General features: G+C 53.8%; 1 protein-coding gene across 7 annotated transcripts in view; it reads right to left on the reverse strand.

Moving 5' to 3' along the window:
* The window catches only part of MDGA1 (MAM domain containing glycosylphosphatidylinositol anchor 1), a 58709-nt gene extending 43384 nt beyond the window's left edge, over positions 1-15325 (reverse strand). For all 7 annotated transcript variants that reach the window (XM_029945165.1, XM_029945164.1, XM_029945163.1 and 4 more), the window contains exon 1: positions 15009-15325. In XM_029945165.1, the coding sequence (XP_029801025.1) occupies positions 15009-15075 (67 nt within the window). In that variant the 5' untranslated portion in view covers positions 15076-15325. The remainder of the gene's footprint in view (positions 1-15008) is intronic.
* Positions 15326-15331: the final 6 nt, after the last annotated feature.

Genomic DNA, 15331 nt, shown 5'->3' on the forward strand with positions numbered 1-15331 from the left:
AGGAGAATAGACCCTCCTGCCACTCAGCCCAGCTGGGGCCACCATCCATGGGCCCGGCCCAGCCCCCATCCTGGCACGAGCGCAGCGGGTGAGCGCACGCCTGGCACCGGCCCCGGTGCCCGGGAGAGAGGCTCCGAGCAGGCGGCTTTGTATTTTGTGAAAACCAAATCCACAACTGAGCTCTCCAGCCAAGCAGGGCCTGCTGGGAAGGCTGGCGGGCCTCTCTTCCCGTCCCCCTGCTGGGGCCCACCCTCCCCTCCTCAGCCCCCACCCCAGGAACCATGGGGAGCACCAGCTGCCACCCCGGCTGGCATGGGGGGTTGAGGGGGACGGCCCCGGCCCAGCTCTGGGGAGTCAGGGTTCATCCCCCCACCCTGACCCCCTTCCTGCCTAGAATAAATTGGAATACAAATCAGAAGGAAACGCTTTCCTCTGTTTGAACAAATTGCTATGGATTCCTCCCTGTCTCAGGTCAGGGCTCGCAATGGGGGATATTTTCACTCGCCGACTCTAATAGACTCAGGAGAAGCTGCTGGATCGATGGAGGCCAGGGAAAATTAGCCAGGCGCTCCAGGCCAGCCTCGGCCTGCCCCTGGCCCCCACTCAGGCCTCCTAGAAGGGGGTGGGGCGGGGCAGCCATAACCCAGGCTGGATATAAGCACTGGGCTGATGGTCCAGAGTGTGGGACGCCCACTCCTGCCCCCTGCCTGGGAGCCAAGGGCTGTCTGGAGAGGCAGCGGGATAAAGGTGGGCCCAGAGAAGGCCCCCAAAAGAGGCCAGCAGTCTCCCCACATGTACACACCTGATCCCTCGCACATACATACAGGCTCTTGTGTACATTGCCATGCATACACACACTTTCAGCAAATGTATGCCCCAGTGTATTTGCAGGTACACAGAAAATGCACATGCACAGTGTAGAGAGAATGGAGGGGGCATATTTTAGCTCCTATCAAGGTACCCAGTGGGAGCAGTTTATCTCATGCCAATGGTCCTACACACACACACACACACTGATCACCAGCACACAGAACTAGCTCCCCACTCAATCACCTCCTTTTGCCTCTCAGCCTGGCTCTCTAGAGCCACTCCTTACACCTGCCCCAGCCCCAACAGAATGAGGGGGAGGAGACTAGGAGGAGGGATGCAGCCCACTCCTGCCCTGGACAGCCTCACAGCCCCTGCTCCTTCAGCTCCCGAGAACCAGCATGAGGCAGGCGGGGGCGTTGATGCTTCAGGCACATCAGGGCATCCCTCCGGACTGAACCCTCCCGGCACTGCCGAGGCCACTGTGGCAGTGGGCAGCACCAGGGGCCATGGCTGTATGGGAGAACTGGAAAGGGCAGGAGGGGAGAGCTCACTGTATGCCCCAAAAGGAGGTGAGATGGCTTGATCCCAAGAAAGCCACTCATATCTCCTGCTGGCTGCCCTAGGCCACGTGAAGCCACATATGCACAGGCACACGCACGCATGCACGCACACTCCCTTCAGTAAATCAGAGCCCAAGTCTGGCTTGGAAGAGATATAGGAGACGACGGTGTGTTCACTGGCTGGCAAAAACAATGCCACTAGCTTGGTGTGACTCTTTGCTTCTGGCTACTGTTTTCTGCCCTAAAAACTAAGCAGTTAGTGAAAGGTGGCTTCTTAGCCCATTATCTTTGACCTTCCACAATTCCAAGCTGGGCTCCCGATTTGCTGTGTGGCATGAAGGCTTCTCTTGCGCTTTCTTGGCCTTAGGTTTCTCTTCCGACAAATGATCGGGTTTGCCCCAAGGTACCTCCCGGCTCTGACTCTACAAGCCTGTGATTCTAGACCATCTCTTTGTTTTGCTCTCTGCTGAACCCTCAGCACTGAGAACAGTGTCTGGCACGTAGGAGGTGCTCGATAAATATTTGACTGATTAACTAATCTCAGGTGTGTAGTGAAGAGACACACAAATTCACAATAGAATGGAGGTGCTCTGATCTGGACCCATTAGGCCCAGGGATGTTCAGGGGTGCAGGCTAGTCTGCCCATGGAAGGAGGTTTGGTTCCTGGGAAGGAAGTGGACAGAATGCAATCTTCTTCTTTACCTGCACAGAATTCTGCCTGTGGAGAGCTAGTCTCAGAGATTGTCCCCACCTCTTTCTTAGTTTTGAATTCAGTAAGTGGGGAGCCAAAGACCGGGTCTCTCATGGCAATGCCTGAAAAACCTATAGACTTTGGGTTTGTCCTCAGTGATCCCCCAACCCTGCCCTCCCCAAGCATAAGGCCCCCCTTCAATCCTTCGGTGAGAGCCTGGACTCTATCAGGAAGGTCTTGGGGAAATCAATGTGCTGGGGTTCTGGCCACAAAACCCTAGGAAGTAAATGAGCAGCTCACAGTCTGATGGCCACAGGGGAGAGTTTTCCTCCCTGGGTCAGGGCTTATACATGCATCCAGAAGACAAGACCTAAGAACAAAGAGCTCAGCAAAACAGGCTGGATCTGAAAAAGCAAGTCCGATGGCTTAGGCGGGATGTTGTACAGCTGTCAGTGCCTCCCCCCACCCCGCCCCCACATCCTTTCCCCTAACCACCTCATTGCACACCGGCCAGAATCTGCTTCTCTCTGCCTGAGGCCATCTCTGGCCACTAGAGCTTATGTTGCATGTGTACTGGGCTAGAAGTACCAGGAAATTAATACCCCCAGGAACAGCCTTCAACCAGCACAGAGTCGGTGTATATATGCCCCAGAACCTTCACCATGGTGGGAGTGTTTTACATAGTGTCCCAGAGGTCCCCAATGGGACATGATGGTGACTGACTTGATGACGATGCACCTTGTCTTGGCCTCTCCTCCCAGAGATTTACATCTTCATTTCCCTACCAGTGTTTTCCAAGCTCACCTGCCAAATAAACTACCTCCCTTGGCTCCTTGTCTTAGCATCTGCTTCTGGGAAACCCAAATGAAGACTGGGAACCCAAGCCAATCCTGATCATCATGGTGTCCACTATTAAATCTCTCACATGGTCACAACCCAGAACCCTCATACTGCTTAGCAATCACATCCACCAACATCAAATAACCTACCATGCTTCCCTACCTCCACCCATGACTTCCTTGGAAGCTTCCTTGCATGAATACCAACACTTCAAGATCCAACTCATCTGATCAACCAACCTGGGCCACTGGCAAAAGGCCTGAGGGCTGCCAGGTATTCCCAGAGCAACCTTCTGGTAACAATGGCCATGTTTCTGCTGGCTAACTTGTCAATAACTCTTACTAAGGTAAGACTTCGGCAGTAGGACAGAGATGTTGGGCCTGGTGGGGACTGGCAGCAAACTCCAGTTCACACTGCCAAGCCAACTGCCTCCTCTACCCACAAGGGGGGCCTCCCTGACATTTCCATTGAGGACTTCTAACATCTAAGCAGGAGTCCTGGACCCGGAGTGAGCCCCAGATCCTACAGTCCAGATGCAGTGAGGCCTGGGAATGAGAAATGCATTCACAGGGGATGGGTGAAAATAATAAAGGTGTGGACATAAAAGAGCTTATAAATTGCATGTAGAGGTGTCCTGGCTTCTCCTGAACCTATGAGGTGACACTGAAGAATGAGAAAGATCCAACATCGAGTCCCTTGACATGGCTTTTAACTTCAGCTTTGACGCCTAACTGCTATGTGACCTTGACAAGCCAGTTACCTTCACTGGTCTCAGTTTCTTCTTGCACTGAATCTCAAAGATCCACTTCTGGGTCACTTAAGGCCACTGCCTGGAAGATGAGCTCACCCCTTGCCACACCTTGTGGCCCCATCTCATGGCCTTCCCTCTGTCTACTCTGTGGCCTTATTCCAGAAAGGAGAGTAAAGCCAGGCCTTGCCACTTCCAGCCTGACTTGTGGGCTTGTGTACTTTACTGGAAGTTAAAGTGATCTCTCCCAAGGTCCCCCCCACATTTTACTGAAATGCCAGAACCAAACACAGGTATAGGGGGCCACCAGAGTCCCTACCTCTACCCTCCTGATGTCCCTCTCAGAGATGGGAAAAGGTGGATTCATTAAGAGCTTCTTAAGAATCACATAGGGAAAGTCTCAGGGCCAAAGAGATGTTCAAGATCAGCTCAAAACCCTCAGCTCCAGGGGCACCTGGGTGGCTCAGTCGGTTAAGCGTCTGGCTTCAGCTCAGGTCATGATCTCACGGTTCATGGGTTCAAGCCCCGCGTCGGGCTCTGTGCTGACAGCTACCTCAGAGCCTGGAGTCTGCTTCAGATTCTGTATCTCCCTCTCTCTCTGATTCTCCCCTGCTCCCACTGTCTCTCTCTGTGTCATGATGGCTGAGCCCCAGCAGCCCTTTGGTGACTTTGAGGCAAAACGCTCTAAGGCCAGAGTTCTTTATGATCACTGTGTGTGTGTGTGTGTGTGTGTGTGTGTGTGTTCTCATTCCCAGACATTCTCACTTAACTGGTATGAAGTATGACCTAGGCATCAGGATTTTTTTTAATAGTTTATTGTCAAATTGGTTTCCATATAACACCCAGTGCTTCTCCCCACAAGTGCCCCTCCTCCATGACCATCACCCCCTTCCCCCCTCTACCTCCCCCTTCAGCCCTTAGTTCGTTTTCAGTATTCAATAGTCTCTCATGATTTGTGTCCCTCTCTCCCCAACTCTCTTTCCCCCTTCCTCTCCCTATGGTCCTCGGTTAGGTTTCTCCTGTTAGACCTATGAGTGCAAACATATGGTATCTATCCTTCTCCACCAGACGTATTTCACTTAGTATGACACCTTCGAAGCCCATCCACTTTGCTACAAAAGGACATATTTCATTCTTTCTCATTGCCATGTAGTACTCCATTGTATATATACACCACATCTTCTTTATCCATTCATCAGGTGATGGACATTTAGGCTTTTTCCATGATTTGGCTATTGTAGAAAGTGTAAAGCAGGATACAGCCTCCTTGACCTCAATCGCAGCAATCTCCTCCTCAACACATCCCCAAAGGCAAGGGAATCAAGAATGAAAATGAACTATTGGGACCTCATCAAGATAAAAAGCTTCTGCACTGCAAATGAAACAATAAAAAAAAAACTAATAGGCAACCGACAGAATGGGAAAAGATAGTAGCAAATGGCATATCAGGTAAAGGGCTAGTATCCAAAATCTATAAGGAACTTACTAAACTACATACCCAAAAAATGAATAATCCAGTGAAGAAATGGGCAGAAGATCTGAACAGACACCTCTCCAAAGAGGACATCCAGATGGCCAACAGGCATCAGGATTTTTAAGCACCCACCTGGTAATTCTAATATGTGGCAGAGTTTGAGAAGCACCATTGTAAAGAGCAGAGCAGTAAGACAGAGGAGAATGGATCTCCATTGACCAGGGAGTCGCCACAGCAGTCATAAATAGTCTACCTCTCGACTTAAGAAAACCAGCTTTAATTTGTTGGAGGCTCTGTATCAAGTCTTTATTTCTAGCAACAGAATGTGATGTCTACCTGATAAGAACTGAGGGTCCTCAGCCAACCCATCCTCCACAACACAGGCTGGGGAATAAAAAATAACCAGATACTTCTTTCAGGAACCTCACATGTGGGGAAACAGGCAGACACTAGACTTGGCATTGAGCAGGCTTGAGTTCAAGTCCTTACTCTACCACCTGCCAACCATACAGCCTTGGGCAAGTCACTGAAGCTTCTCCATCCAGAAAATGAGGGCTTTAGCAAAAGACTGCATTCTCCTGCTCCACTGTGAGGTCCCCCCAAAGTGCGGGGGACGCTCTTCACCCCTGCAGCCACGGTACCCACCACCCTTCCAGACACTTGGCAGATAGATACTCTTTAAATATTTGCTTGGTTTACACTGAATTGCTGTGATGTGGTCCAGCTCTGAAATTTTCATTTTTCTCTAAACCAAAAAGAGAAAAGAATAAACAAAAAAGGCAATGTTTCAAAATGGTAACAGAATTTACCAACTGAAAATCAATGAAAACAGCATTTCTGGGGCGGTTTCTTTCAGGCTCTCTAGGTTTGGGACCAGAAATCCTGGGTCAGAAGCAGGGGGAGGGGCCAGTCTCCCAAAGATCATGACCCAGACTTACCAGTTAGAACTATTAAACTAGAAAGCCTCCCTGCTCATAATTTACAGAATAGTAAGCATAGGGTTTTTGTGTTTTGGTTTTGGTTTTTTAACTCCCAGGGTCCAGATGAGCTTGGCTGAAATGAAGCTTGGGCGGTGACCTAGAAAACTCAGAAATGCCCTCAGAAAGCCCAGGGGAAGAAGACATCTGTGTAGGCCTGACTCCTTCAGATACACTGTCTACACCAGCTGTGCCCAAGAATCAAATGGAGAGCTCTCACAACCACAGCTGCCTTGATGCCACCTGCAGAGTTTCTGATTCAGGAGGTCTGGGGTGGAGCCCTGCATCTGTCCCTGGAAATGCTCTCCAGGGGGTTCTGACATGCCCCTGGGGTTGAGAACCACTTCCATGCCCCCAAATCATCAAAGTCTATTTCAGCTGAGTTTCTGGGACTGGAAAGGAACCCAGAAGAGCCCGAGGTGGAACTTCCAGAGCTGGCCAAGCGGCTCCGCCATGCCTGACCCGGTCACCACCCACTGACCCAGATCGCCCACCCCTGCAGCTCCAGCTTCCCACAGGCGGAAGGCCAGGCAAGGGTAGCAGGAGCTGCTGGGAGGCCCTCCCTGGCCACCACGTCTCTCAAAAGCGCAGCCCGCACCTCCTGCTTGCAACACGCCACCCACACCCGGGGCTCCCTACCATCTGCCTGCCACCCCCTCTGCTCTCGTGAAACAGAGTCCCCAGAGTTCGCCCCAGAGCTTGCAATGCGTTATCACTGTCGGGCTTCTCTGGAATCCTAAGAGGCGGGCATGCCTAAACCAGCCTTCCAGAGAGGGAAACTGAGGCTCTGAAGTGAGGCTCCTGGGCCACAGCCCCTCATGGGCAGTAAGCTACCTACTTGGCGCTCCAGTCCACGTCTGCTGCTTCCTGTATGCCCTTATTCTCCAAAGAGCGACTGGACCAAGGGGCATGGGCATCACAACCAGGAGTTTTGTTAGACATGCAGAATCTGCACCTAGCCCCAGAAGCCCTGAATCAGCATCTGAGGTTTTACAAAATCCCCAGAGGATCTTGAGGAGCCCGGCTGCCTCTCTGCCAACCTCCTAGCCCCTAGGCGCCCCTCACTCTGTCTCCTCCTCCACCTCAGATGGCCCTTCCTTCCCCAGACCCCATCCCTTCTCCTGGCTTTCTGGTCCCTGTCCCCTCTTAGATCTCCTCCTTTCTTCCTGATGCCACCTACTCTGTCTCCTCTCACTCCCCAGGGTGCTGGTCTCCACCCAGTGCCCCTCGCTCTACTCTTTCTTCCCCAGCAATTTTAGTCCACTCATGATTTCAACCCACATTGTTCTGTGCCCATACATCCACGTGTGCAAATCTGCCTCTTTCAGAAGGCTTTCTCTCCTGAGCATGAACCCCACTTACGCCACCAGCATGGCTCCCACACATCCCACACCAGAATCCCACAGAGTTCAGAACCACACTGGCACTGTCAATAGAATAGAACAACTTGTCGAGGCCTTGCTGAGTGCCGGGCACAGTGCTCAGGGCTCCCAGGCACTGTTTCACGCACACTTGTCACAAACCCACGTGGTGAGTTCAACTGTCTCCATCCGACAGGCAGAAAAGCCATGCCTGAGAAAGCTGATGGAACCTTTCAGGCCCTCATGGCTGGTGTAGGGCAGAGCCGGGGTTCGGACCTGGTTTCTTACCCAAAATTCCAGGCTCTTAACGATGTCATTCCATTGCCCTAAACCGGACTGACTTCTGTGGCTTTGGCTCTACCCTTGTGTGCCAAACTTCAGAGCCATTTTCAGCCCAGCTCTTGCCTGTGTTCTTCCTGAAGCACTTTTGGAGATTAATGATTGTACAGTCTCATTTCTCACGTTTGCCAACAATCTCTAACTGGATCCCTTCCCCCACGCCCAACCCTCCCCGCTCCCAGTCTATTCTCCACACAGCAGCTAGAGGGATTCTATTAAAAAGGTGTCAATTCGGCTCCGTAGCTCAGGGGTTAGAGCACTGGTCTCGTAAAAAGGTGTCAATTCATGTCTCTCTTCCGCTCAGAATCCTCCCATGGCTCCCCACGTCTCTCAGAATACAAGCCTTACTTAGCCTTCAAGACTGCAAACAACCTGGCCCCACTAACTCTCTAGCCCCCCTCCCCTCCCCATGGCTCACTTTGCTCCGGCCATACTGGACTGCTTATTGGTGCTAAACAGGCCAGGCACACTCCCACTTAGGGCCTTTGCACTGGCTCATCTCCTGCCTGGAATATACTTCCTGCAGATATCCACCGGGCTTCCTCCCTCAGCATCTTCAGATCTCTGTTCCAGGGGCATCTATACAAGGAAGCCTCCCAGCCACCGTATGTGAACTTGAACCACAGTCTACCGCTCCCTGTCCCTTTAGCTCCTTTCCCGTTTTTCATCCAACCCATCACCATAGGATGCATTATATACTTGTTTATTGTTTATGGTCTGTCTCCCCTCAATGTGAATGCAAACCAGGAGTGAGAGCTGATTTCCCTCGCCGGGTATCTCATGTTCATACAGAGCCTTTACTCCCTATAGTTCTTGTACCCATGCACTGCTGTCCATTTCACAGCCACCACCCTGGATGGGGTCCTCCCTATGAACTCCCCAGACAACTGCGGCACCTTTCTCCTCCTAACTGTCTATATCCTCTTCAAAACACACAGCTACACAGCAGCCTGATGCATGGCTAACATCAACCCATTTCTCTGCTCGGGACCTTCCTGACAGCTTCTCCCAGACCCAGGATTCCAGTCTCCTCCACCCAAACACAAGCTCGTAATCCGATCTGGATTTGAGCCCAGCTCCAGCATTCACTTAGACAAGCGACTTCATCTTTCTGAGCCCTCAGTTTACTTTTTTGGTAAAACAGGCTGATGATAACTCACTCTAAGGGTTGTAGTGACTGCACGTTTGTGATCTCAGCCCAGGCAGTCAACACGAGCCGTGGTTATGCCTGTTCCTTCGCTGTGCCAACTCTAACTGCCCATTCCTTTTCAACCTATATTCTAGCCCAACGAGGCACTCATTACTCCCCGCAGTGACCAGGTTCTCTATCCTACCTGCCTTTGCCACAATGAGCCCTCCATCTGTGATGCCCTTCTCAGTCCTTACTTCTATTCATCAAGCCAGTTCAAACACCCCTTTCAAAAGACCATGGAAGTAACTTCCTAACCCTTTGACGCCCCTCAGTCCTTTGTCTGCCCTTGCCACATGGCATTTACCAAGATCCTTGGGAACAGCTCGTGGGCAACTCCTCTCCCTTCTCCTTGAGGGAGGAAACTCCATCTTTCCTATCCCCAAATCAGAAGGCCCCGGGGGATAGAGTCTCATAGCCACTTCTTACCAGCTGAGTAACCTTGAGCAGGTCACTGAAAGTCTTGGAACTTCTGTCTCCTCTTCTCTTGAATGGGGACAACAGGACATGCTGTGCTAACCTCTGAGAACCGGACAGGACCCAGAGGCACACAAGCACTGAGTAAGGCACAGGACTTACTCCCTAAGAGGGATTGTTGTAATTAAGGATGATTCTCCTGAAAAGAGTCATTCCTCTTCGCATACAGGGATACCTGAAAGAAGCATCACCAAATGCAGGGTGGGATGTCAAGCGAGGTTTACTTTCTTCCTTACAATTTTTTATATTGATTGTTTTTGCAAAGAGCATGTGTTACTCATTAACTCAGGGTGGGGGGAGGAGGGGCAGGGAAGGAGCAATCCCATTGTTTTAAAAAGATTCTTCCTTGTTAACGCTGCTCTGGCCTCTGGTGTCGGCATTCAGATGCAGCAGGGGCCCTTAAAACACCTAGTTCCTACCTTGGGCAGATGTGTGCCTGCAAAGCAGAGTCTTCTGAGAAAGGGAGGGAGATGAAGGACTGGGGCCACACACCAGGTTGACGAAGAGGCGGCTCTGTGAGGGGGACAGTCCCCCGCTCTGCACACCCCCTCACCTGCTCGAGATCCCACCCAGCTGAGCTCTACTGCAGAGCTCTCCTGTGGTGTGGGGCGCAGCAAGTGTGGCTTTGGACACAGGCAAATGCCCTGGGACACTGGGGCGGGTATGTGGGAGGTGGAGGGGGCCTGCAGCTTCAGAAGGAAGCTAGGGAACCCCCCATAGACCCCAGGCTGAGGAACTAGAATAACTCTTCAACCCACCAGGAGGCTTGAGGCCCAGGAAGCCCAAGAAAGGCAATGTGGTGGCCAAGCCCTCCCCCTGCTGGCCACATCTGGAGTGGCAGTGCCAGCAGCCCTGGGTAGAGTTCCCAGGCAGCTACACACACTCCCAGCACCTGGGGCCTGGTCAGGCTCAGGTGTCCAGAGGCAGGTAGAGGGCAGGACAATGTTCCACCAGGACTGAGAGGCCCGAGGTCCTATCTCCCAGGCCCCTTGCCCTTGCAGGGTGAGGCATCTCCTACCCTGACACAGAGATGGAAGGCAGGAGTGGGGATGCAAGGGAGAAAGACGGAGAAGTCATGAGAAGGGAAGGAGGGAGGGAGGTGGCAGAGAGGGGTCTTTCACACTTCAGGCTGTCTCACCACTCCCAGGCCCACCCATTTCTCCTGGGCAGCTGGAGAAGCTGGGCCGCTACCACTGCCTGGGTTTCCACTCCCACCCCCAGGTATTGATTTCCTGCATCATTCATTTGCCAGGCCTTGGCGGCTGTGATTAGCTCCTTCCATTCTCCCTACGGAGCACTTCCCCCACCCCCCAACCCCCCGCCTGTTCCTCCCTGTTCTAGCAAAGCAGAGCTAATACCAGGCTCTAAATGAGGCTTTGCCACCCGGCCCCAGCAACTCACAGCCAAGCCTGGCCAATTACAAGTGGGCCCTTGGCATGTCCCTAGCACACTCCCTCAAGGGTGCTTTCCTGGCTAATAAAATCCTCTCTAACTGCCCCCCCCCCCCCCCCCCCCCCGCCATGAAACACACATTCCCTGCCTACAGTGTAGGATGGCACATCATGCAGATTTGACCGGAAGTGGGGCTCTCCAGCCTCACTGCTGGGCCCCGGGGAGCCCTCTCAGGCTGGCCCAGGGGCCAACATCAACTTCAGTAGGGAAAGGTGGAGGGGAGTGGCGAGACCATGCTGGCAAGGCAGAGAAGCCAGTCTGACTGGCCGGCACAAGGCTCCGTCTCTCTCTCATGCAGTTTTCTATAACTGGGAAGGAAGAAGAAACAGAGACTGGAAGCTTCTTGAGGACATTTAGAAAACCCCCTAGGCTTCTATAAGCCCCAGGGGACCGGTTTATGATGCCATGCTTTCTCCAGGGGGAGACTACGATCTGGACAGCCAGTCTCAAGACCTGTGGTAGAAACTCTAGTGAAAAATCCCAAGAGTGCCCACAGCCAGGATCAACACCTGGAAGATGGCACTGAGAGACACACTTCCTGAAATTCCTTCTCTGCGCCCCTCAGAGAAGGGAAAAAAACTTGACTTGGTGACAATTCTGTAAGCTATGTTGCTCTTGTCAAATTATTCAACATCTGTCTTCATGTTCCCACAAAAATTAGCATAGGATAGTAGTTTCTGATGACACCTTTGGTGAAATATTTTGACTCCCACCAGTAAGTTGCAAACAACCTGCCTTAAGGATAATGTCAATTCCTCCTTCTGCATATTAAATAATCCAGAGGTTTGCTGTGTTTGTGTAAGGGAGTGTAATCCCACTGACCTGGCCTGGCTGGGAGGCTGGCAGCTATGGAGAGGAGCGGAAGCCAGGAGTGGTTGTTTTCTGATGCTATCCACACACAGGATACCCTTCCTCCGACACCTGGCTACTGCCTTTGCCCCAGAAGGAGGCCTCTGGGGCCAGTCCACCCCCCTGGCCAGCCAGAAAACAGATTGCAGGATCCACCACAGAGTACAACAAACAGGGCCAGGAGATTGGGAGGCAGGGAGGGAAGAGGGGATCCGCTCCAAATGGACCATCTGGTCCAGCACTGGGCTGCGGTAGCATCTGTGCCCCAAAGAAGGAGGGAAGCCACCTGGCCAGACTGAGAACACCTCCCCAGCCCTACTGCAGACAGCAGACCTCAGAGCTTGGCAACAGGACCCTCGGACACTATCGGGCTCTGGACCCTTTCCTCCTACCAGCCTCAACAGAGACCTGCAGCCCAGGCTAAATCCTGCCGGCTTTGCCCTCCTGCTCTTCCACCCTGTCAGTTCAACTTCCATGTTAATCTGCCCCTCCCTCAGCCACGCAGGCCTGGGGCAGAGGGGAAGGGGCCGGTGTCCCTCCCCAGGATGCAGTTTTCTTTTGTGCCTTGACTAAAACCTGTCTCCCTCCTCACTGCCAAGGCAGCACTGGGTTTTCAGCCTCTTCTCTCTCCTCCTCCCTGAGGTCCCCCTACGACTACCAGCCTAGAACTCTGACTCTCCCTAAAGCAGAGACCCTCAGAGTGTGCCCCTGTACCCTGCTGGAAAACACCTTCGACAGACTTCTTGGAGAGAAAGAATTTCAAAAAACATTTGCTCAACCTCCCCCCCCCCACCCCCAACCATAGCCCTTCATTCCTGCAGCAAACATTTGCCGAGCTCCTGCTGTGTGCCCAGCACCATGTTGGATGTCAGGATACAATGATGGACACAAGTGGTCATCCCTCACCCCTACACTCTACTCTTTCTCAAGCTGCTTCATCTGCTTTAGGCAGAGAGGGAAACCGTGGTGGGGGGATGGGCAGAAGGACTACAGTCCTACTCATAGTTCCCCCTTCTGCTGTCTCTGGCCAAAGCTTCTAGCATCACAGAGAACTCAGCAACGCCTTGCCATCCTTCTCATACTAGATCTTAACCTCTTCCCCATCTACCTCAATAAAGACGCTCCACTCTGCAATTTCCCTGAGGCCCCAGCCTGCCCTGGAGCCAACGCCTCAAAGGGAAGATGCAAAGACTGTCGCCCAAGGGCCCCGGGGTTGACGCCAGTACACCCAGCTCACCTTGATTTGCTCTAAGTGGAAAGCAACGAAAAGTGAGACCCAGGCACATGAGGGAGGAGAAAATACAGAAAATGGGAGAGAGAAGCCAACGGCTAAATCCTGGCCCCCTTGTACTCTGAATTCAGGGTCCACAGCCACAGCTGCCCATATCCCCCCACCAACCCTGCCCTCATTGCTGGGGTTTCCAGGCAAGGCTCAGAGGGGCCTCCCCAATATGGGCCCTGTGCAGCCCTCGAGAAGCCTGGAAACTCGAGAGGGGACAAAGGAGACAGATGACCAGGAGATAGGTTCTCCAGATCTGCCCAAGGGCACTTGGGGAGAGGGGCAGAGTAGAGGACAGCAGGGAATAGTGAGGGTTCTCTGTCACTCTCAGAGCCCCTGAGGGGTGGTGAGGATGTAAAGACCTCAGTGACATCCATCCTTAGGCCACCTCTTAAGGACACAGTGAAGCTACAAGGAAACCTTGGGGAGAAAGAAGAAAAAGGACCTCCCCCCTCCAGACCTCTGGTGTCTCCCCTGCCCTGGGGAAGCCTCTGGGGCCCGCTCAGCGGCCTCCTCCCCACAACCCAGCCTCTCTGTCCCCGCTATATTCTTCCTCCTTCTTTCCTCTTCTGGCCTATGTAAAGGGCCAGGCAGTAAGAGACACACAAACTAATTAAGAGCAGAGTTTGGCCAGATGCCTGGGCCAGCCTCCCCAGGGAATTCAGCCCAAGCCAGCTAGCTGTGTAGAACCAGGAGCATGTCACCTCCTAGACACTCCTCAGGACACCCCTGCCTCTTGCGAGGTACCAGGAGGCAAGGCCAGCCACCCCCAGAAGAAAGCATTTAGCATCTGTACCCCAGGCTGGCAGCTGAGGGGACAATGCTTCGGATTTCACACCAAGAGAACAGGTCAAACTCTCCCCTTATCTAAATAAGAACAATTAGGCCCTGGACCCGAGATAGAGGGACAGGGAACCCTCCCCACCCCAGCTACACATTATTAAAAAGTGACCTACGCAGACCACCCTGTAGTCAGAAGGCAAAGAGTAAGGGCCACTAGGCCCCAATGCTGACTTGTTGTCCTGTAAGGTCGGGGCATTGAAGCCTGTTAGATCTCAGAGGGAGGGTCCCTGCGAGTGGTGAGCCCTGGGTGATCCTGGGCAGAGGTGCCTGCTGTCAGGACTTTTCCCCGGGAGCACCGTCAGGAGAGACAGGAGAAGGGGTAATCAGCCAGAGTCCCCTTAGCGCCGGAGAGCGAGGCGTAGGGACGCAGAAGCAAAGCTGCGTGGCAGGAGGCAGAGTTTGAACACGTAGCCCGATGGGTGCGTGCCGTGTTTGCGTTTCCTGGGGACGGCGGCTGAATGTGTCCGTGTATGCGCTCAGTGAGAAGGAAGGGGGGGCTGGGGTTTTCTAGCTGGGAACCGGGAACGGAAGAACTGGCTCAGGCTAGATCCGAAAACGGATGCCGGGGTTTTAGGCGCCCAATCCAGGGGATGCTGGCATCCGCTCTGGCAGTCAAGAAGCGAGTAAAAGAAGCGAAACGGCAGCGAGAGCGGGGAAAGCGAGCCCGCCGCCCGACCGCGGTGCCGGCAGCCAGCTCACCCGCAAGCCGCGCGCAACTCTGGATCGTGCATCGCTCGGCTTCTACTCCGGAGGCCGAGCCAGGGTAGGACTAGGTTTCCGTGCAAGTCCCTGCCCCAGGCCCGGGTTTGGGGTCAGTCGAGATCTCCCGAACCGACTGGGTGCTCTCAAGGGTTTCGAGTCACTCCTGCCCCTACCAAGGTTTGAGGAAGTGGGTACCTCCCCCTGGCATCCCCGACTTCACGCCAGACCTTACGACCCGTCTCCGTGCTCCGAAACAGCTAGCTCGATCTCCTCGCGCCCTGAAAAGGGCGGGGACCCGGGCATCCACTCCAGAGTCCGAGCCGGGGTCCCCCCAAACCCCGGCAGCGCGCACTTTGCGCCTCTTGCAAAGTTTCCGCGCGGAGCTAAGCCAACGTAGAGCGGGACGCGGGCTCTTACCGTAGACTCCTTGTCCCCGGCAGTGGAGGGGGATCAACGCCAGAAGTAGAAGGCAGGTCACCTCCATCTTCACGGCCCGTACTTCATCCCCGCGAGGCGGCGCAGCCCAAGAGGTGGCGAGGGGCGCATCCGCCGGGGCCCCGCGAAGCCCCCTGCGTCCCCCCTTTCCCCGAGAGGCGACGGAGGGGGCGGCGACGGAAACCAGGAGACTGAGGAGGCGGCGGTGGTTGCGGCGGCGACCCGGGTTTCTCCTCCGGCGGGGCCGCTGCCCGCGTGGGGATGCAGGGGGCGCTGGCCCGGCCCCGGGTGCCTTGGCGCGCCCG

The sequence above is a fragment of the Suricata suricatta genome, chromosome 7 (assembly GCF_006229205.1).
Source record: "Suricata suricatta isolate VVHF042 chromosome 7, meerkat_22Aug2017_6uvM2_HiC, whole genome shotgun sequence".
NCBI lineage: Eukaryota > Metazoa > Chordata > Mammalia > Carnivora > Herpestidae > Suricata > Suricata suricatta.